This window comes from Sarcophilus harrisii, chromosome 5 (assembly GCF_902635505.1).
Source record: "Sarcophilus harrisii chromosome 5, mSarHar1.11, whole genome shotgun sequence".
NCBI classification, from domain to species: domain Eukaryota; kingdom Metazoa; phylum Chordata; class Mammalia; order Dasyuromorphia; family Dasyuridae; genus Sarcophilus; species Sarcophilus harrisii.
In genome coordinates this window covers 63,343,966-63,367,758 of record NC_045430.1, presented here as the reverse complement: position 1 = coordinate 63,367,758, position 23,793 = coordinate 63,343,966, and the positions used below count along the sequence as shown (strand labels likewise).

The 23,793-nt window shown below is 37.3% G+C and overlaps 1 protein-coding gene across 2 annotated transcripts in view; it reads right to left on the bottom strand.

The window, feature by feature from the left end:
• LOC100926503 (voltage-dependent L-type calcium channel subunit alpha-1C) overlaps positions 1-23,793 on the bottom strand; it is a 342,775-nt gene that overhangs the window by 156,626 nt on the left and 162,356 nt on the right. For both annotated transcript variants that reach the window (XM_031937793.1, XM_031937792.1), the window contains exons 7-11: positions 23,613-23,687; positions 19,472-19,562; positions 11,295-11,321; positions 8,086-8,246; positions 6,309-6,534 (exon numbers count right to left, since the gene is read on the bottom strand). In XM_031937793.1, coding sequence (XP_031793653.1) covers positions 6,309-6,534; positions 8,086-8,246; positions 11,295-11,321; positions 19,472-19,562; positions 23,613-23,687 — 580 coding nt within the window. The remainder of the gene's footprint in view (positions 1-6,308; positions 6,535-8,085; positions 8,247-11,294; positions 11,322-19,471; positions 19,563-23,612; positions 23,688-23,793) is intronic.

Genomic DNA, 23,793 nt, shown 5'->3' with positions numbered 1-23,793 from the left:
GAAATATTTCATTGACTACCAGACAACTACTTGTTGTCCCATCCCATCCTAGTTATAGGTCTCTTATAAAGACAGTTCAGATGTCTTTCTCCCACTTTGAGGCTAAAACCATGGTGAATCAGGCTAAAAATCAATTTATTTTGGTCATGCTATATCAACTCAATTTAGTTCATGGACATTGCAGGAGGAGAGTATGACATCCTCTGAGATTAGATGCTTATCAGGAAAGGAAACAAAATTTGTGGTTTCTGGTATAGCCAGATATGAATAACAACGGACCCAATTTAACCAAAATACTTCACATTATTATAAAATATATATATATATATATATATATATACACACATATATATATATATATATATTTGTAGTTGGCAAGGCATGCATTATATGCCAATGAGGGCAGGAACCTTTCTTTTTCATAATTTTCCATTCCAAAGTGCCATATGACTTGTTCAATAAATATCAACTGAATTAGAGTTTAGGAAAAAGAAGGCTCAGATATTCAAGTATATGAAGAAATATTTCATGATCCTGAATAGTAGTTTTCTTTTATTAGAATAGAGAAGTGGATTAAATAGCAACAGGAGGGCACTGGTGAAATATTTTGCAAAAACTTCCTTGCTGTAAGGGTTGTCTGACACTAAGACATATTTCTGAGGAGAAAGAAATCTTTTTTATTGGTGATTTTTAAGAAAGAGAAATATTTGGTTGTGATGATGAAGTACACTCCACTCCAGTTTCAATTCTACAGTTATTGTGTATCTACTCAGTGTATAATGATACGATAAAATCTGAAACGATAAAGAAAAGCAAAAAAAAAAAAAAAAAGGTTCATGTTCTTAAGGAGGTTATATTCTGGAATAGGTGGAAACCTGGGATGGGGGAAATAAATAACAAATATAATTGGAGGCTGATCCAACAGGAGAAGCATGCCCAGTAGGCTATATAAGGAGAGGACCAAGATCTCCTCCCTTCTCTTCCCTTCCCTTTCCTTCCTCTATGTCTTTGTCTCTCTGTTTTCTTCCCACACACTTTATTTCCTTTTTCCTCAAGGACATTAAGTGGGACTTATAGGAAAAGAGGTGGGGAGGGTAAGGAATTTATTTTCCTTTGCCCCATAGTTGCTATGATGGCCACATGTATATGGTGGTGAGAACATGTGCTAAAGTAGATAAACCTGAGACAAGTTTCTGACCCTCTTTTATTTTGTGTTTCTTTCTGTGAGCCCAGGTTTATAACAGTAGTTCTGAGAAATGAGTGTTTTTCTATTCTTATTGGCTATCTCTTGAACTCCTGGTAGGGGTATCTAAACTAGTGTCAGCTATCTGTTGGGGGGTGACTGAAATTATATTACTTCTCAGATGAGAAAATGAACCATTATCAGAAGAAATCACCTGCATTTTGAAAAGAGTAAGGAATATGCTAGGATTGACTAAGAAAGTCAATCCTATTGGCTGGCTAGAAGTATCTTTGTGAGTTGCTCAGGAAGACAGGTTTCAGGTGAAAGTGAATGTCTGTTCCACAGTCCATAAAATTGTTTTTACTTCTTAGGAAAATATAATGTTTCAAGTGTGTGTTAATACATGATTATGAATATTTTGTGTTTTGAGCACATCTTTTGTGGTAGAAGAAATAAATAGCTGTCCTGTACTTGATATCTACTTTGTACATTGGATACTTTTTTTTTTCTTAAGAGGGATTCTGTTAATTCTTTTTAGGGGAATACCTAGTCTTTATTTGAAAGATTTTCTCTGAACTCTAGGGTAGAGAAATAATAAGCCAGAGGATATATGAGAAAAGTCTCTCTCTGGAGGTCAGGTTCCCTTAGGACTAAATCTGTCTGTTTGAGCCCATGGCTGGAGTCATTTTGTGAGAAATAATGTCCCAAGGTGAAGAGTGACATATGAGATAAAGCACTAAGGATTTTTTAATTATCATACCCCCCCAGGCAAATCTCTAAAGGTTTGCATAAATTGGAGCTATCACAAATGACAAACGAATGACTGATTCTATTTTCCTTCTGGGTTCAGGAAAATTTTTAATTTTGTAGGCTCATGACTCTTAAATAATTTTTAAAAATCAGATACTCTTGGAAAAAAGAAACCTACTTCTTAGCTACTATATAACATCTTGAATAGATTTAATCTTCTCTATATTTTCAATTACCAATTTATTTCCAAGGCAAAATAATTGCCTTGAAGGTTTTTTTTAAAAGTACGTTTAATAAAACACAGAGTTTCCAATGCAGTCCCACTTGACTGGGGATCATGTGAGGCAGTCTGGGATATTGGCTAGAGAACTGGCCTTGGAATCAAAAGAAGCTGGTTTCAAGTACTATTTCTGACACATAGCTGCACGACTGGGCAAATCATTAAATTTCTTTCTGAACATTGGTAAAGAGTATTTCTTCATAGAGAACCTCTTATAAAGATAAAATCACAGATTCTGCTAAAATATATAGTTATACATAAGAAAAGTACTCTGTGTGTGTTTTTGTATGTGTATATTACAAGGTATTTCAGTAGTTTTAGTAAAGCTTTAAGTATTAAAGCTTAAATATTAAAGCTTAAAATAGCACTGACTTTTGGGACATACACACATATACATATATTATACCTGTATATATTTCTTTCTCCCTACACACACACAGACACACACACACACACACACACACACACACACACACATTTAACAGAAGAGATAATTGGGTGTGGATCTTTTGGTTCCAAATGCAATGTTATTGTTGTTTTTTCTAGGTCAATGTCCTTTCCCATCAATATTGACCAATGCTTAGAGGGTCTGGAGAATCAGGTATTGAAATGGTCATGTTTATAACCTCATAATGATATAAAATAGCTATCTGCACAGTACACAAGCTATAACCAAGGAGGAGTTTTATTGAAAGCTCTATGTTTTCTTAAACAATTTTTAATGACATTAAAGGGATTATTTTGCTGTGAAAGTAGATAAATTGGTGATTAAAAGGAGAGAAAATATTAAATATAATCATGATGACATAGCAACAGCTGGAAAATATGTTTATTTTTATTTATTTATTTTTCCCCAGAATGTCTAAAAGCACATTGACTTTTAAGAATTATTTAAAAAGTAAGGTCGCTTGATAGAGTGAATAGATCTGATTTTAAGTCTTCCTGACTTGAAGAAAGGGGGTTGTTACAAAGAAAGTGCTTTGTGGACCTTAAGGTATGATAGAAATATGAGCTACTATTATTAACATAATAATAGTACTATGGTACCATGTCTAGGAGGATAGAAGGAGAGATAAAGTTTATCTTTCCTTTCCTTCCTTTCCCTAATTGTCCTAAATCTGTAAGAGTGCCTATGATACCCCCTTCACAACTCAGTTCCTCTGTGTGTGGGAAATAGGACTAGTTATATATTATTCATTTGAGAGATCATAAAAACATACTGATTTATTGGGAAAACCAAATTACTTCAGGTAATTTGGATGATCAAGAGGCTGTTGCTTGCACAGAGTAGGTAATCAGTAATTACTTGATGAATGAATGACCATTTGTAAAGAATCATATATAATATGTAATAAGAGAAATTCTGAAATAAGATAAATTATTACCAGGTAAGTGGTAGCAACATGATTTAGCTAAAAACTATTTGAAAATTCAAGGGTTTCAAATTCTTTTGGTTCAACATACAGTCAAATCAATATGGTCACATGACAGTATTCTGTTCTTCTCTGGCTGGGCTTCTTCTATATACTTACAAAAAGTACATAGCTAGAAGAAACTTTGGAAGGTATGTAGTTTCCTCCATTTCACATATGAAGAAACTGAAATCCAGAGAGTTGAATGACTTGATGTTCAAGGTCACAGAGTCCACGCAGTATATTACTTGGATTATATTCCAAGAAAGTTGCTGACAATAAACAAGATTCATATGTCTAAAAATATTTACAATGTCCTTATTTCTGATAGCAAAAAGCTGGATGCAAAACTATATACCTCATGTTTGAGGAATGACTTAACAAATTACAGCATATGAATAAAATGGAATATTAATATCCCATAAAGAATGAAGATTCATGGAAACATGAAAAGTCTTGTGTCAATAATACAGGTTGAAGAAAGCAGAGTTAAAAGAATAATACACATGATGACTACCATAAATAAAATCAATATGGAGAGACAATAAAGCTCTGGTCAAATACAATGGTTAATGTTAGAACCATCCTATTAAAGTGAAAGAATATCCCTTCTTTTTGTTAACAGTTGATAATCTAATGTTGTATAGTCAATGTACATAAGTACAAGAGCTTAGTTTGGGTATTGGTTGTGAAGTAACTATTGATTCAGAAAAAAACCCAATTGGTCTGGAGCAGGGGACTAGGTCAATTGCTGCTTATCTTGCTTTCCAAGTTAGCTAACTTTAAAAAAAATAATTTTTTTCTGAGGCAATTGGAGTTAAGTGACTTGCTCAGGGACATGCAGCCAGGAAATATGAAGTGTCTGAGGTATGAACTCAGGTCATCCTGACTTCAGGCTAGTGATCTATCCATTCATCTCTCAGCTAGTTTTTTTAAATCATGGGATCAAAAGGGGATAACAAATCCAATTCCTTCATTTAAAAAACTAAGTCTGGGAGAGATTAAGGGGCTAGCCTAATTAAAGTATTAAATGGAAGAATGTGGGATAGTTGAACCCAAGTCCTGTGACTAGAGAACCAGTGTTCCTTCTACTATACGACATTGCCGTTTATAGTTGCTCTCATAACACCTCCATCTTGACCTTGTTCTTTGACTTTACAATCTTAGGATAATAGGAACAGAGAATTGCAAAGTTTGTGAAAATTGGTTAGTCTAGTTCCCACTCAAAGCATTATTTCTATTATATCCTCATTATTCATCCTTCAATTGAAGATGTTCCCTCTCCAAGGAATTCTATTTCAGTTTTGGATGGCTCTAATTACTATACTGCTTATATTGGCAAAAATTTGGTTCTCTGTAGCTTCTAACAGCTAGTCCTGGTCTTGCTTTTTGTGGACAAACAGTGATTTCTTTCTTTATGTCAATGATTCACAAATTTGAAAACTGCTATCATATTCCCTCTTCTCTTTTCTTCTTCAACATGAGCATCCTGAGTTCCTTCAGATGATCCTTTTTTGTTATGATTTCTAGTCCTGGTTGTTAGACATGTTTCACAGACTTCAAGAATACCTCTAAATATGCTTCAATTTTGTCAATGTCCTTTGAACAAATTGGGGCTAGAATTGAATACAATTCTCCAGATGTGTGACTATGTGTACATGTTAGATATTTCAACCTCTTTTTCTCTTTCTCTGTCTGTGTGATGTGTTAAGGTTAAGAGAGAATAGTTATCTTTTCCACATCATGGGGATTAGGGGTATGGTATCCCTGTGATCTGGAAAATCTGTGTAAAACTTTTTGGTTTAAAAAAAATTCTGTTTTCCCTTTATATTGGAGGAGAAGAAATCTTCCTTTTTTGAGGATTTCCTTCTATTTTTCTTTATATTATACAATTATCTGTTTATCTACACACACACACTCATATATATATACATATATGTACTTACATATATTATATTTTTTCGTGCATTTCTGAGTTTCTAAACTTTTTCTTTATCATCTGCTGGTCTTGGCACGCCATCTGTGGCTTCTGCAAAATTCCCTCCAAATTCCCATTTAATTTTTTATGCTGACCTACAATATATCGAAACTATGATGGGGAAAACTGTAATGTGGAAGAGAGAACTGTAGTTTGACTTTAGGCTATTTTCCATCAGTCAATAATAGCAATAACTCACATTTTACTATAATTTGAGGTTTTCAAAGCACTTGCTTCACAACAACCCTATGAGGTGACCATCCTTATTAGAAAATGAATTTCTAAGAGAAGTCACATGAGTCACCCAACATCAGAATTAATTTTCTTAGAACCAGGATATGAATATAGGTCTTTTCTGACTCCAAGTCCAGAGCTCTTTCCACTCTATCATATAAGTGATAATCTTATATCAGATTATCTCTCTAAATATGTTTTGAAGATCCTTTACATGAAATATTTTGATTAGTCCAAATGGACCAGAAATTATGCAGATAAATAGATTAAAGTTTTTAGAAACAGAGAGAAAGAGTGGATGGACAGTTGAAGGAAGGTTTGAGGCTATTGTATTCAATTCTCCCTCCCTTCCATTTTGCAAAACCCTTAACAGAGACCATCTAGACCTTTTTTTTTTCCCTACCCAGCCAATGTCCCTTCATGGAGATACCTTTTTCATACTTTCTATCTCCCATAGAAATGAATAAGTACCTTGTAATTTTAAATATCCTCAGCAGCCGGACACATCTCAACACTGAGATTCCCAAGGGGGACATGATCTTGGTCTCTACCAGGATGGTCTCCAGGATTCCTCCACACACAATGAAGCAGTCAAAGCGGTTGAACAGAGACACAAAATAGGCCTGGAGACCAAGGCTGTACATCTTCAACAGCATCTCTGCAGTGAAAAGAGCCAGCAGGGCCTTGTTGGCAGTGTCTGGCAGGGTCCAGAAGAGGAGGAATTTGGGGGTGGGGAAAGCAAAGAGGGATAAATTATTAACAAAAAAAATCTCCCCTTTCCCCAATCACTTCAAAGCACTCAAAAAGCTAGAGTCTAGAGTTTTAGAAAGCAGTAGTCACCCAAAGAACTGGGGCCATGTTTAGTTTTCTGAGTACAGTATTTAGCTTGGTATCTGAATACTCAATGTTCTTTGGGAGCACTGGTGGGAGTTGTGATATTGATGGAGAAATGAGGAGAAATAATCTCACTATGATGTTCACTATTAGTCAGGGGATGAACCAGAATCTTATAACTAGGAGGAAATAACCTTAGGATTTCAACATACAGGGGGAGAGAAGGGATGCTTCTTTTGCCCCCTTGTTTCAGAGTTCTCTACTCTCACTGGCATGTGACATTATCCATGAAGGCCACCCAAAGACTGCCTTTTTTTTTAAACTCCCTTGTTGGGGGGTGAGGGTAGAGCAGGGAGAGTCTGTGACCAGTTGTTCTATAGGGGAGTTAAAGCAGGCATTTGTTAGGAACAGCTTGAAGCAATTGAAGAGAGCTGATAATTAAATTTTCACTATGAGTGAATGAGTATCTTAGATACCAGCAAATGCTACAGATCAGGGCTTTATTGTTTTGTTGATTATCTAGACTTAAAAAAGTAATAAGAATATTAATAATGAAGATTAAACTTAAAATACTCTCAGGTGTACATTTTTCTGGACAGCTAGTTGTTAAACATTTATTACCACACCATTGGACTAGAGCCATATTCTCTAGGAAATGAGTCATTCTTTCTTCTGCCATGTCAAACTAGAATGGGCCCTAATCTATGTGTTCCTTCTCAAAAAGAAATTTGCCTAAAGCACCAGAATATCTAATTGTGACTCTGAGATAAATACAAACATTCATATATTCCATGTCCCTGCCAGTCATGGTTGGTTGTTCTTAGAACGTGGCCGTTCTCCTGGCTAAAACCTCTTTTTCTTGATTTTTAACTCCAATCTAGAGGCACAATCAAATTAGGTCCTTTTCTTTCTAGCACTTCCTAGTGCTTCCATTTAGGAGGAGATGGTTTATTAGGGTTCTCAGTGTGTTTCTTTTATTTTCTTGCCCTCCCTCTTCCGTCCTTTAACCCCTACTCCTCCCCACTCCAGATTTTCCTGATCAATAGCTATTCTTTGTGGTGAGCACAGTTGGACCTGTGCACAGCTCTGAAAATTCCCCTTGGCAAGTGAGCTGCCAGAAGAGCCTTGTCTCCCATCACCTGGACATAACAAGCAATGTAGGCTTGGCTGGCAGATGGTGTGGGCCTGTCTATGTAAGGGGTGGGGTGGTGCAAATTTATAAAATATTTCTTCTCTTTTATGACAATTCTAGCCTGGCATATATCCACTGTTGTAACTGTTGTCCAATACCCCATTAGGGTATATATATGGGTCAGTCTCCATAGAGCTTCTGACTAATAGCAACTTCCCATCCATTTGGTTTAAGGCAAGGTGGGCAGGGACCAGTGGGAATTGAGTTAGGTGTGCCCCTCACCTTGGACTTCCGTGAGCCAGTGGGGCTGGTTGTAGTGCTCTGAGGCAATGGTGAGTGTGTTGAGAAATACAAGGAAAATAACAAGCCAATAGAAAACATTGGATTTGACAGCAGCTCGGCACTTCCTTCTGCAGAACCGGTTCCATCTGCGCCAGTAACGGCTGGAAAATGGGAAAAAGAAGAAATGGAAAGCTAAGGAGTGGATGAGGTGGGAAAAGGGAATGAAAAGTTAGGAACTTTCAGCTTGTGTCTCAGAGGAATGGACTCATTTGGATACTTCATTGAAATAGACTGATCTCCCAAGTTCCTTCTGGCCTGAACATTTTATGATCCTATGATTATGGGGTGTTAGGAGCAAGAAACTGCTTCTACTTCTTTCCTACCATGAAGAATAGCTAACATAGGTAGCTGCTCAGGGTATAGAACATTCAGGGAACTCAGCGAGATGATAACTTTTCAATAAGAGCACGAGAGACCCATGCAGACAGGGAACTCCCCATGGAAATTTCCTTGAGCAAATATTGATCCACAAATCTATAGTCCATCGATAGTTTTAGAATTTCCTTGGGGTATCTCAAAGTTTAATGATTTTTCCATGATCCCACAGTTAGCAGAGGAAATATTTGATCTCACATCATTTGGGCAAATGTCTTGGGCAGCTATTTGGCACAGTAGATAGAGCACTGGCCCCAGAGTCATGAAAAATAATAATAATTATCAATAATAATAATGCTTACTGGCAGTTAGATGGCACAGTGGGTAGAGTACTGGGCCCAGAGTCAGGAATGATTAGAATAGCCAATAATAATAAAGCTTACTGGCAGTTAGGTAGCACAATGGAGAGAGCACTGGGCTTGGAATCAAGAAGACTCATCTTTATGCATTCAAATCTAACTTCCCACACTTCCTAGCTGTGTGATTCTGGGCAAGTCACTTAACTTTAGGTCTTCATCTATAAAAATAGGTTGGATAAGAAAATGGCAAGCCATTCCAGTATCTTTGCCAAGGAAACCCAAAGTAATATGTGAAAGCTTTTTTTTTTTTTGGTAAACTGCAAAACAGTATGCAGTATACAATTATAAGATACAAATTAGATTTACTGTTCTTTTAGCTCTTTAGAAAAGTGTCCCCCAATTGTTGTTTATTGACTTATTACTCTCTGAGCGGAATACTACTGGGAACAATGGTCAAGCACTTAGCCCAAGAGAGAGAAATCTTCATTGGATGGAGGTAGTATAGTGCATTGTAGCATAAAGTACCTGGAGTTCCCTGAGCTGTAAAGCTAGAGGTGGATGGAGACAACCTTTAAAATCCATCCTAGCTCAGATATTTTATTCAATTTGACATTAAATCCAATTTGAGTGAAAAAATGAAGACTATAGCAGAGCAAAAGGAACCTTTTCTCTTTCCCTCAGGTAGTTTCCTATCTTGCAAAGCTAGCAGGGAAGGAAGATAATTAGGCAGGCATGGTTTTAATGTAACATGCCTATTACCATAAGAATTTGGATGAAAAATGCAAAATGGCAGTAAGCATCCTTGCTTCCTCCTTGGAAGATTCCTGCTGCATGTGCAATGAAAAAAAAAATCAAAGTTTTCAAAAATAGACATTTCGGGGGACCCAAAACTCTCTGGATAAGGGAGCTCTAATTTGAGATGGATAAAAGAATAATCATATAATTTGCATCACCTCTAGAGCTTCCCAGGTGCTAGGTCTCACCTAGCATAACTGCACTTTAGTCCTTTTAAGCCAGAAGGAATCATATGTGGAAGGATACATGACTCTCCCGAAGCTTGACTATTCTTTCCATACTTTCTCCAAGACTGAATGTGAACTTCAGCTATACTTGATGTGAATAGCCTTCTTTGCACAACGACATAGGGACTCACTTTCATGACTCTTCTGATACATTGGCTGAGAGATCATAAGACTATAGATTTAAAGTTGGAAGAAACCTCAGAGACCAAGTAGTTCAATCCTTAAAGTTCAGAGACATGAAAGGATTTGTCTAAGATTACACTGGGTAGTTGCTGTCATGACTTGAACAGGATTTGAATTTAGGTCCTCTGAACTCCAGAGCCAGTACTCTTCCCATTAAACAAGGTGGCCAGTAAATAGGATAGTGCTCTATTTGGTTCTTCTTGCACATAGCCATTCATGAATGTCACACTCATTTGGTTTGGAATAAGGGAGTAATTGCTAACTAGAGAAGGTGTTTAAAAGCTAATTACATACCTCCCACACTTACAAAATATAGCTTGCCTAGCAACGGGTTTCCTGGCAACCTTTTCTACTGTATAATAAATGCCATAATTTATTTGTATGTGTGAATGTGTATGTTTACATATGCATGCAGGATATGGAAATGACATGGTGAAATAGGGAGAGGATTTTGCCTGTTATTCTTGTTCTTCTTATGCTAACAAGGAAACATGTTTGTTCTAGAGGGAGAGAATTCTCCCTGGAGACACAGGGGTGGCGGGGCACAGCTGTTCCTTCCTGCCATCCTCCAAAAGACAGAAAGTACAGACTGCTCCAAAGATTGCGGGGCAAAAGGTCTCAAAACTCTCTGGGGACAGTCAAACTCTTTACTAGGGAATTTCTGTAGAATTATGGAATTCTAAATTCAGTCTTTCAGGGACCCTATCTGTGTATCACGACACCCATCTTGGGAATTTAACAAGCATTGAACTAGCATATTAGAAAGGGAACTGAACTTGTGGTCATATCTGAGTGCCAATTCTGATTCTGCCACTTATTAGCACCTCTCTACTCTAAGCCCAATTTAGGCTAGATAGTCCCTTTCTACTGTTCCACTGTGATTTGATAAAATAGGTTAAAAATGATAATACTAAAAATATGAACACTAATAAAATAATAAATTAATAGTGTGTGCCTATAAAAGTGTCCTAATCATCTATAGTATGACTTGTCTTTCCTCCCCACCTCTTCATCTCCCTGTTCTCCCATGATGTTACTGACATAAAGATTGAGTTATTTGGACATTTCAGTAAATTTGACTGTCAGTGGATTTTCTTGACTTACTGAATCTTGGCTTGGTCAGTACACAAGAAGGAAAAAATTTCCCCTTAGGGAGCATCTCCCCTCCACACTTTGATGAACAGTGCCTTGGGTCATTTGAAAAAGGAAGGTGAGGGATAGGAGGGATAGGAGAATGGAAGAGAAGAAAGGAGAAATGTATCTCACTTACCTGAACTTTGATTTGGAGATTCGGTGCCTAAAAGAGAACAGAGCAGTATTAACTGAATTATATATATATTTATGCTAATTCAATTAGTGCCCAGAACCTAATGGATGTCATCTCCTGACTTGTTCCTGTGTTCCTGTGAAAAGGCTGAGGCTTGTAACAATAACATTCTCCCAAGGCTGGGTCAGGAGAAAATTCTGGAGAGATCTTCCTGATAATTGGTTATTAGGAAGGATCTGCTCTTGCCTGTTAGTATAAAAAAAGGGAAAGTCTCTTATGGAGAAGAGCATAGTTTACTATAAGTCCCAGTAAAAGTTACACCTGCCATAGGTCCTTTTCTCTTTGTCCCCTGGCCCTGAGCCAGATATTGAATAGCATTTGGGTTACAAGAACAGTGGAAAAGGCAAAATAACCCAGCTGGAAATAGAGAAGAAAATAATCTTCTCTTGAGGACTGGAAACTGGCAAAAAAGAAATAGCCAAGAGTGTAGAGAGGTCTTGAGAATGATAATGAAAGAGTTATCAATCATATGTAGTATTGAAAACCCATGGAACATTCAAAGAATAGCACCGTGGGAAGGAACTTCATGAAAGAATTTATTCATATGTGCAAATATATGTGCTACTTTTAAGCTAATTTATGGGATTAAATCTGGATGCATAATCAAATTAAAAGGCAAATTATAAAAAAAAAAGACTCCCAAAAAGGTCTAAAGGAGGGAGAAATTAGCAAGGACCCAAGTAAAAGTTGATAAGGGAGAAACATGAATGGGGAGAGGAGAAGCAGAAAAATCAACAAAGATTCACAGAGAAGAAAGAAAATCAAAAGGAAAGACATTATGTATCAAGAGGATGTGGGGAGTGAGGGTTATTGAGCACAAGGAAAAAAAATCTGATAAGACAGAAGGTTTTTTCAGTGCTAGTCATAGAGAAACGAAAATTGAAGACATTTCAGGTGGAGATAGAATGATTAGGACAGAAACAGAAGCAGAAAGATAGAAAGTAAGAAGAAAAGGAAGGAGGGAGATTTTTGGACTACCTGCAAATCTTTACTATGAAATGATGGGGTTGGATTAGAGGGTTTGGAAAGTTCCCACCTCACATGTTACAGTGTTTCATTTTGTAGCCTGTATTTATTTGTTTACAAATGTATTCAACTGATCAGTAGAACATAATATAAACTCCTTGAAAGGAGGAACTGTTCCATTTTTTATCTTGGTACCTTTCAGGCCTGGCACAGTGCCTGACATATGGAAGGTATTTAATAAATGTTGGATGATTGGTTGATTCCTATTCTTTTAATTAATTTATTTGATTCCTATTCTCTTTTTTAAAATAGCATCATCATTTGGGATTTAAATTTTTTAATAATAGCTTTTAATTTTCAAAATGCACGCAAAGATAGTTTTCATCATTCACCCTTGCAAAACCTTGTGTTCCCAATTTTTCTCCCTCCTTTTCTCTCATTCCCCTTCCCTAGGCAGCAAGTAATACAATATAGATTAAACATATGCAATTCTTCTAAACATGTTTCCACATTTATCATGCTGCACAAGAAAAATCAGATCAAAATGATTCCTATTCTTAATCTATAAGCTGATGGATCTGTGTCATTCCAGTTTTGCTAAAAAAGGAACTTATTCTGTAGAGGAAGAAAGCATTAAACCTTTCCATGTTTTTTCCCCTGAGGCAATTGGGGTTAAGTGACTTGCTCAGAGTCACACAAGTAGGCAGTGTTAAGTGTCTGAGAACTGAGGTCCTCCTGACTTCAGGGCTGGTGCTCCATCCACTGCACCATCTAGCTGCTCCCCATGTTTTTTTTAATTTAAAAATTAAGTGAAAAGATAAAAAAGTGGCATAGTTAACCTGCATCTCTAGGACATTGAGCCTTATAGAGAACTAACTCTTTACCCTAAAGTCTTCTTCTCCTGATTGACAACTCCCACCCCCATCCCAAATACTTTGTAGGAAAGACTCCAGCTAGGTTTCATCTCTTTTGCTGGATCCTTCTTTTTTTTTGATAGGTATATCCCCTCTCTATTACTTCCCTACTTTCCACCTAGCTCCCCTTTGCATATGGTCTCCCCCATTAATATGTAAGCTATTGAAGAGTAGGGACTGTGACACCTACTTGTATTGATATTTGCAGTGTTTTACACATAACAAATACTTAAAAATAATCTCTCATTTCTTTTTCTTTCTCACACTTCCTCCTTCCTTCCCCCTCTTTCACCTTTCCTCCCGTCCTTTTTGTTTCTTTCTCTGTCTCTCTTTGCCTCTGTCTGTCTCCGTCTCTCTGTCTGTCTCTGTCTCTGTGTCTCTGTCTCTGTGTCTCTGTCTTACTCACTCATATCTCTGTCTGTCTCTACTGCTAAAATATGGTAGTTAGCAGTTAGCTCCCTACCCCCAAAGTCTACATACTTGGGTGGGAGGCTTTAATCATATGCTATCAAGGAGCGTGGGAAGGGAAAGAGGAGGAAAAAGAGAATATTTTTATTTAGAGCCAGAATCAAACATTTTAAAGTTGCTAATTGGGTCATGAAATTCCAAGGTGTTCTACCTCCAACCAGGGACATCTTTAGCTTGAGATATGTCAAGCCTCACTTTTTAAATGGAGGCTTTCCTGGTAAAGAGAACCCCATTTCTCTCTTATTAAGTAAGAAGAGTTAGGGGTTGAAAGAATCTCTCAGACCTTAGATCTTGTTCCTTTGACTCAAAGGAAATTCTAAAGTGGTCTTCTTTCTCTCTCTGCATCTCTCTCTCTCTCTCTCTCTCTCTCTGTTTTTCTATCTGGATCTGTCTGTCCATCCATCCATCCATCCATCTATCTATCTTGTTTGTACATAGGCTATTTTTCTTTCTTGAGTTAGCATTAAATGACTTGCCCATTAAGTGACACAGCTAGGGAGTATTTGAGGCTAAAATTGAATTCAGTTCATTCTAACTTCAGGACCAGTGCACTATCCATTGTGCTATCTATCTGCCCCTGGTACATCATTATTTGAATATACTTTCATTAGATTGTGAGTTCCTTAAATCCAGGGGTTCTTTGGCTCTTTTGATCATAATGTCTGGCACATAGTAAATATTGTAATAAATGCGTTTTGACTTAATATCAGTTTTCTCATTTTCCAATGAAGAAGGTGGAATACACTCTCTCCCAGATCTCTTCCAGCACTATGATTTATGAGTCTTTGAGCCTATGTGCTCAAAGATTTGATTGATTACTATCCTGCTCTTATTAAGATTTTTCTTTTGGCCCCCTTCAAAGAACAGAATGTCTCTGAGAATCCAAACCTGGGGAGGCCTAGATATGCTTGTTTAAATCCCTAGAAGGAATGTCTTATGGCACAGTGAATTATGTGGGCCTAGGTCCACTTCATTGGGGACACAGTTCAGGTATTCTCTGGGGCATTCCGAGTTTGAGTAGGAACTGAGGAAAGTTTTCCTTTTTTTCTATTCATTTCCAGGACTGCTGCATGAGTCTGTCCATGGTACTCAATGCTCCTCTGGACCTCAATCAACCTGTCCACTGGGGTCAGAATCTTCTTCAACATTGCTTTTAATAGATCATAACTGACTTAAGATTGCTTCCACTTCTTAGTCTACAATCCCATGAAGCTTCCTTCTCTATCATTCCCTACATTTATAATATCTCAGAATATCACTCTCATTCATTTCTTTCTCTCCACTTACATATGGCCATCAGCCTTTATAACTCTCTTGGACTTTTGTGATAGCGTCCCAACTGTTCTCCCTAACTTCAATCTTTTCCCTCTCCAATCCATTCTTTATAAAATGCTAAAATAAGCGCCTAAGACATGGATTTGACTATGTCACACATCACTCAAAAACTTTCAGTGATTCTCTATTTCTAAAAGAATAAATATGAACCCATTTGCTTGCCAGATTTTCTATTTCTAATAGGATAAATATGAACTCCTTTGCTTGCCAGGAAAGACACTTCACAATCTTGTTACTCCAACGTTCACAATGCTCCCAGTCTCATGCACTTTGTATTATAGCCAAACTAACTACCATGTTTTCATCTCATTCTCTCTCCTCATTCAATTATGTTGGCTCTTTCCCATGCCTAGAACATATATACTTTTGGAGAAACCATTCTCTTTCTCAGGGGTAGCTAGGTGGTACAGTGGATAGAATGCCAAACCTGGAGTCAAATAATACAGATCAGGCCTAATTTATAAAGTATGTAACCTCAGTTTGCCTCAGTTTCCTCAAGTTTAAATGGAGATATAATAGTATCTTCTTCACAGGGTGGTTGTGAGGATCAAAGGAAAATTTATTTGTAAAGGAAACAAAAAGGACTTAGCAAAATGCCTGGTACATAGAAAATGCTATAGAAATGCTTATTTCTTTCCCCTCTTTCTTTAAGGGCCAGATGAAGTATAATCTCTTTCATGAAGTTTCCTTTAATTTCCCTCTTCTCTTCTAAGAGATTTTTACTCTTCAAATGTTCTTAGTGAACTTTGTTTAAATTTCTTGTTTGTCCTGATCATATACTACCTGATTTCTATACCCTCTTATTCTTATTTCTCATCTTTTTTATTAGATATAAGCCCCCTACTATGGGCAAATCATTTAAACTCTCTAAACCTCAGTTTCCTCAATAGTAAGATAAGGATAATGATACCAGAAGTTTTTAGCTCATATGGTCGTTAAATGGCTGTTATGGTTTGTTATATGACTTTGTTGTTTATGGCTCAAATGAAGAACCAAAGACTCCTCTGGGGGGATAGGGACTTACAAATGATGCTAAATTTATTAAGAAGACAAGGTGATGGCTCCTAGTTTACTCTAAGTGAAGGAAAGAGGCAGGAGTAAGAAGACCTAGTTTTTAGAAAAGACATTTCATCTTACTCAGCTTCAGGTCCTTATCTGACTTAAATCTTGCTTTCCTTCCACCCTCTAAGTTCCCCACCAGGTTGCACTTCTGATTCTTAGTCTTTCTCAGAAAGTTCTTCACCTTGGAAGATCACTCTACCCCTGGATGTCACACCTCTTTGTCTGATTGTTTGGTTCTTCCTAGAATTTCCATTTTAAGGAAGAAAGTGGTCATACCTTCATCCCTTTCTAGGCTGTATTTTTGACTCTTGCAGACCTTTCCTACAAGTCTCCTGCTTCCAACCCTCATCTCTTTCCCAGGCCCCCCCTTCAACTCCCTTTTATGAGTAGTTTTCCTTCATTAGAATATAAGTGCCTTGAAAGCAGGGACTCTCCTAGGAGGGAGCTATCTCCAGAGGTCCTGATCTATATCTTGCCCCTGGATCCAGATAACTCTGGAGGGAAAAGTGAGGCTGGTGACCTTGCATAGCTCACCCTCACTTAAATCTAATTCATTTGTATGTCATAGCATAACCTCCCTGATGTCATAGTCCTCTTCGAAAAAGAAGAACAAATAATAACAACAAGTCCTCCCTATGCTTCTTACAGAACCTGGAACATAGTAAGCAGTTCTTAAATGCTTGTTAACTTGATTTGTCAAATAGTAGGATTGTATTGGAGCAAAGCTTCTTAAATTATGGGTCACGTCCCTATATGGTGTCACATAACTGATTGTGGGAATTGCAAAATTATGATTTATTATCAGTAAATGTTTGGTTTGTATACCTATTTTATATAACTGTATAACCAGGATTATGTAAAAATTTCTTGGCTTAAAAGGGGTCACAAGTGGGAAAAGTTGGAAAAGCCTTGAGGAGTTGCAAGATGTCTTTTAGTTCTGACTTTCTGTGGTTCTATGTCCAGTGAGGCACAGAAAGAATTTTCTTTCTTTCTTTCTTTCTTTCTTTCTTTCTTTCTTTCTTTCTTTCTTTCTTTCTTTCTTTCTTTCTTCTTTCTTTCTTTCTTTCTTTCTTTCTTTCTTTCTTTCTTTCTATCTCTATCTATCTATGTAGATAGATATAGATATAAATATCTATCTCTCTATAGATATATAAATATATATTAGCATCTTTTTAGAACTACAGGTTTTAGCAGTCTGCTTGTTTTCATTCTACCTATTCCATCTTGTTCTAGACCTTTACAACATGTCTTAAGGCCCTGCCTCATTTCCTTCTCCATTCTTAGAGAGAGGATCTTTCCATGGACCCTTCTGAGAATATCAGAGCAAGGGTGGCTCTACCATTGATGGAATTGGAAGTTTTCTCAGTTGGCTTTCACTGAGTAAAGACTGCCTCTGGAAATTCAAAGATTTTGTTTTCTACCATTCCAAATGAAGGAGAGAAGCAAAAAACAAAACAAAACAAAACAAAAACCAGGCTATTGCTTAAAAATGTAATTAGCATGGTATTTTACTGTTTTGACAATAATTACCTCCCTACCTTCCTCAGAAATCTGCAGTGCAGACTCCCTGGTGCCTCTGTCAGAATGAGTGATAGTAAAAGTCCTGTATGCCCAGGAGGGAGAAATCATGAGAGCCAGTATATTCCCAGGCCCTGAGCTTCTTTCTACCTCATTCTCAAAAATGATACCGGAGGCTGGCACCATAAATGCCCAGACCACCTGCAAGCTCCTCTTCGGAGGACCGTCTTATGACCAAAACAATGGAGCCATTACTGAGGGGTGAAAAGAATGCCCTTTGTTTGATGAAATCTTTAGAGTCTTATTCTACAAGGAACCAGGCCTTTTCAGTGCTATCTATTAAGTTATCTCCTTTCATTTCAATTCAACTAGGTTCAATTCGATTAAATTCATTTCTATTCACTACTAGTAGAAGACAGTATATTTACAAGGTTGAAATCTGTGATTCTTATGCTCCAAGCAAGTATCTGCAACAAGGGTTGTTGTTACTACTCTCCAAAGGGAAAAATTATTATCTTCTATCTAAAGTCTGATTAAAAAAACATTTTCTAGTAATTAGATCATTTCAATGTTTATTTGTTTCTTTGGGTCAATATTTCAGAGGGCTTTTTCCAAGTTCAAGATTTACCATGACAAAGCTAATGGATTATATTTTTAATTTTTCTTAAGTGAAATGTTGAGTGTATCATTTAAGGTCCTTTTCCCTATCATTACCTAGAGTTGACCACAATGGGAGGTAAGAGTGTGTTTGTGTGTGTTAGAGGGGATGTTTCTAGTAGGCAGCATGGTACAGTATCACACTCAACTTCAAAATTTACTCCATATTTTGTTGTTATTATTCCATTGTTTTAGTCATGTCCCACTCTTTGTGATCTCATTTGGGGTTTTCTTGACAAAGACACTAGAATGATCTACCATTTGCTTTTCCAGCTCATTTTATAGATGAAAACATGGAGGTAAACAGGGTTAAGTGACTTGCCCCAGAGTCACAGAGCTAGTAACTGTCTGAGGCCAGATTTTAATTTGGGAACATGCAGGGATCTGATTCCATGTCCAGTACTCTTTCCACTGCATCACCTAGCTGCCCTTAACTCATATTTACTTTACACATATTTGGTATTTACTTCTATGTATATGTTGTTTCCCCTCCTGGAATGGAAGCTTTTTGAGGGCAGGAGCTGATTCATTTTTTTCTTTGAATCCCTTATGCTAAGCACAATAACTGTCACAGAGCAGATGCTTAACCTTAAAATGCAAACTTTAAAATGCCCTTTAGGAAGTATTTCATTATTATTATATTCTAAAGTTAAACAAAGATGAGTTTTGAGTTATCTACTGTTTGCATTAATGGCACTTCTTCCCTTCAGTGGCACAGATCAAAGCCTTTTTAATGGTCTATCTCATGCTTTTCTGTTTTCATTTCAGCCCAGGTTATCCTATTTAACAGAATTTAAAGCCCTGTCAGCAAAGCCTAATATCCCCTCTGTATTGTGAATGGTGAAAAGTTCCAGGGAGAATCTGTAAAGCTGAAGAACTCTACAACAAAATTTATTTTTATTTGCTTGTTCCAATGCAAGGATATGGAAATCCAAAGTGCAGACCTTCATAAGAAACATGGGAATTTTTATGTGGAGGCTTACCTTGTTGGTAACACTCTCTCCCCACCCACCCAGATCATCAATCCATTAGACATAACCAAATATGCTGTCATTCATTTTACTCCATTTCTGCCATTACCCTCTTACTATGTTGGGCCATCTGATACCCCTTAAATAACCCAGTTGGATTTCAGGACCAATTTTAGGGCAATGCCCCCATAAATAACGTCTGTCCCCTGAATTTGCCATGCCAACTCACGCCAGTCTCGCCCCACAGTTCTCTCCCTCGATGTCGCCTCCAGCCACGTTTTCAGTGTTGACGGACTCTGTCTCACTTGTGGGCATGCTCACTGCAAGAGTCAAAAGGGAGAAAGCAGAATATTGGGATAGTGGGAGAAGGTTAGTTGTTGACATGTCCAGTATTGAGTGGCAACTACAATGCTGATTGGTAGGAAGTGACTTTAGGTAGAAGTACTGGAGTTGGCAGAACAAAGGGGTAGAGTGCTAGTAGTTACCCCCCGAGGAGAATGAAATCCACTGGAATAAGTCCCAGTGTCCTAGATTATTGTCCTACTAGTGATCCCAGAGAAACTCTGCTGCCTGTCAACAAAAAGTGGTGGAAGCTATCTGGGAAGGGTGGAACTGGTGTTGAGATAAAATTTCCCTACATTGGAAATGGTTTAAGATACATGAATCATAACCTTGGGGGGAAAAAGCAGAAACCCACCAGTGGTGTAGCTCAGTGAATTCTGACCAATGAATGAGTTTTGCATCAAGCACTAATAGCCTGCAAGACCATTTTCCTAACTTATCATTCATAAAGAGAGAAATTCTCATTCCTTCCCATTTACCCAACACTCCAAGAGTTGAGTTAGAATTCTGGCTTCTTTCTTATTCACTATACTTACCTGTATGATGTTGGGCAAAGCCCTGAATCTCTTTGAGTTGTTGTGAAAGTGTTCTGGAATTTACTGTTTTTGCTATTACTGTTATTATTAATTACTTATTATTAATTTGACAATAATAATTGTCATGTGTGTGCTCGCGCATGCCATACTAATAGGTTTGGCTGCTCTGGAGTTTTTGGTAATGCCCGTCTATGTCAATGTCTTCATCTGGCTCCTGTCCTCTAAATCATCACATTAATCATCCCTGGAGTAGGGGTTCTTAACCTGTCGATATGTCATGTATCCCTTTGACAGTCATAATAAGACAGGAGTCTTATTCAGAATAATTTTTAAAATGCATACAGGAAGATACAGGATTGCAAAGGAAACTAATTACATTAAAACACAGTTATTAGGGTATTTCAAGTACCAAGTTTACAGACCTCCTAAAACTTATTTAAAGATCCCTTATGGGTCCCTAGGTGAAGGAAGAATCTTGATCTAGAATCTGGACTAACTTGGACTTTGCTTTGGAGAGTCACCTTAAGGTAGAAGCCCACTTGGACCTTGTAGGCATTGTAGAAATACTGAGGAATTATAAGAGTATACAGCAGCAAACAACTGAACTGGAGCCTAGTGACCACCCACCAGATTGGGGGTTGGCAATCTGATATTTCCATTTCATCAACTTTGCTTGAGAAATAAGCATATGTAACCCATGCCATGGTAGGTGGTTTATGTCTTCAGTATTTGGACTTGCCAAGGCAGTAATACACAGGGCTTCCAGAGGGAATGTTTTAACTTGGAAGGGGTCTCAAAAAACTGCTTCTTTTTATCACCCTTTCAGAAGGAAAGTTTTTGTACTGAGGAAGGTCCTTTCTCCAACTTTACCTCCTCTTCCTTTTTAGTATTGGATAACAGAAAGGAACCTTGTCTTAATGTAAAGAACAGTATATTTGGAGCCACTGGAGTTAGTTTTGCATTCTGGCTCTGTCATTTATTATCAGGGTTTCTCAGACAAAATCCTTTAACTTTCTTGGCCTTCATTTTCTCATCTATAAAATAAGAAATTGATCTAGATCACCCTTTTTGACCTTGGGATCTTTTCAGATTCTTAAAAAATCATTTGAGGATCCAAAGAACTTTTATTTTACATGATAAGTATCTATTGAGGGATAGCTAAATAGTGCAGTGGATAGAGTACTGGCCTTGGAATCAGGAGGCCCTGAGTTAAAACCCAGCTTCAGATACCTTCTAACTATGTGAACCTTGATTGCCTTTCCAACATATATGTATGTATGCATGCATATGTATATATATATGTATATTTTCTATATATGTATATGCGTATGTACACATATATTTTCTATATGTATATATTTACTATATTAGGAATTAAAACTGATAAAATTTTGAACTATTTAATTCACTTAAAATGAAAAACTCATTGCCTGGTAAGATAAATAACATTTTCAGTAACAAAAAAGTTATATTTTCAAAAGCAAAGAAAAATACCAAAACCAAAATATAACATAGTAAGAAGTGACACTGTTTTATATATTTTTACAAATCTCTCTAGTGTTTCACTTAATAGAAGACAGCTGGATTCTCTTATCTGCTGGGATATGTTGTTTTGGTTGAAACATATGAAGAAAATCTGTCCCTGTATAGTTATATGGTTGGAAAAGGGAGAATTAACAATATAATATTTTAATATAGCTCAAAACATTTTGACCATGAGGATCTCCTGAGAGGATGACCGAAACCTCCAGGCATCCTTAAACCACACTTTGAAAACTGCTCATCTACAGGGAAAGAACCTTCCAGTTCTAAATCCTGTCATTTGAGTGATTTTGCCCCATCCTTTGCCTCTCAGATGATGTGCCATATACAATCTGCTCAGCTCTTCTTCCAGGACACACTGATTTTGGGGGGGATAAAAACATCACACTTCTCAATAAAAAGGGAAATATGGAACTATATTGTTTGCCACTTAGCCCCAGGGTCAATGCTTGATAAAGACTACTGGTTGTTAGGATAATAATGACAGAATTTCCTGTCTTCTTCTGGAGGTTTCTTCTTTTGAAGAAAGGGATATTTCAAGTAATCAAGAGAAGGCTGAGTCTTGGAGAAGAGGGAAAAGCAGAATGGAATATTCATGAATGGCTTGCTCCCTGTAGGAGATAGAATCTTCCTGATATTTGGAATCATTTGTGATTAGGCTATCTGAAAATAAACCCATGATTACAATGCCATGTCTCCTTCTACTTTACCCCTAAATGTTTACTCTTTACACTGTGCCAAAAGTCAACTACCTTGACTGAGATCATGGAAGCTGCAAAGGTACAAGGTACAGTGAAAAGAGCACTAGGCTTGGAGGCAGGTCTGAGTGTGAGTTAGTGTAATGTACACCAGTTAGTGTAGAGCAGTGGTTCTCAAACCTTTGTTCTCAGTATCTTCATGTTGTTAAAAAAACTATTGAGGATCCGTTTAAAGAGTTTTTGTTCACATGGGTCATATTTATATCTATTTACTATATTAGAAATAAAAAATAATTTTGAATTTGTAGACCTTCTGAAAGGGTTTCAGAGACCCCAACAATTCTTTGGACTACACTTTGAGGACCACTGAGACTAGGCAACATATTTCATGTCTCTGAGTCTCAGTTTCCTAGTCTGGAAAATGGGATGACAATACATGCAGCCCTTATATCACTGGGTTATTTTAAGGCTCGAAAGAGAGGATAACATATTTAAAATGCTTTGTGAACTTTAAATTATGTCTATATATACATAAGTTATACAAACATATGTAAATTAGCATGACTATCAGCATGAGATCCGAGGGAGCTTTTGTGAATGGAGGGATGTGTAATGGGTTTAGCTCAAAGAGCGGGGAAGATGAACCTTTTTTTGGGGGGTCTGATAAGATTATTTGCTCCACAAACACCAAGTAAGATAAATACAAAAAATGAAGAGCTTTCTTACTTTTGAACTATCATATATCTGGATATTTTCTACCATATCTGCCTACCTGACATGTTGATGGAAAATTCTGAGACAAGTAGGGGTTTGCTTGCCTCTGTTTGTTTCACTTGCTTTTAAGCAAAATCTTGTCCTTTGCCCCAAATGGTTGTGATGGCAGAAGTAGGGATGTCTTTTTAAAAGGATAATGAGATACGTGGCTATGTATCTCATTCCTAATTCCAAAGGATTTTAAATCCTGTTTTCTGTGTCAAGTAAATCATGACATGACCCAGGCACTGTCCGAGGGAAGAAACGGTTCTATAATCCATGCTGGTATGGAAGCAAGAGTGGACCACTGACTACATATCTGAAGAATTTAAAAGACCCTGGATGGGCAGTGGACACCTCCTGAAACACACACAGAGGTAAGGGTAAGACAAGCCCCCAAAGGGGCACCCTCCCAGTAACACACACACACACAGACACACATACAGACACACAGACACCAATTCACACATATACACAACAGAGCACAGTGGAACATTACCATGGGTTTCTGTGGAGTGACTAAACCAAGAAAACTTCCCTTTCTTCTTATCAATCATGCCAGCCGGAGTGCTTCCTTTCACAGACAAGATGGTCAGTGTCAAGGACCGGGAACAAGACATCAATAGAGAGCATGCAGCCAGTGATGGGGCAAAAGAAAGAAACAAGGAACTCAGCTTTCA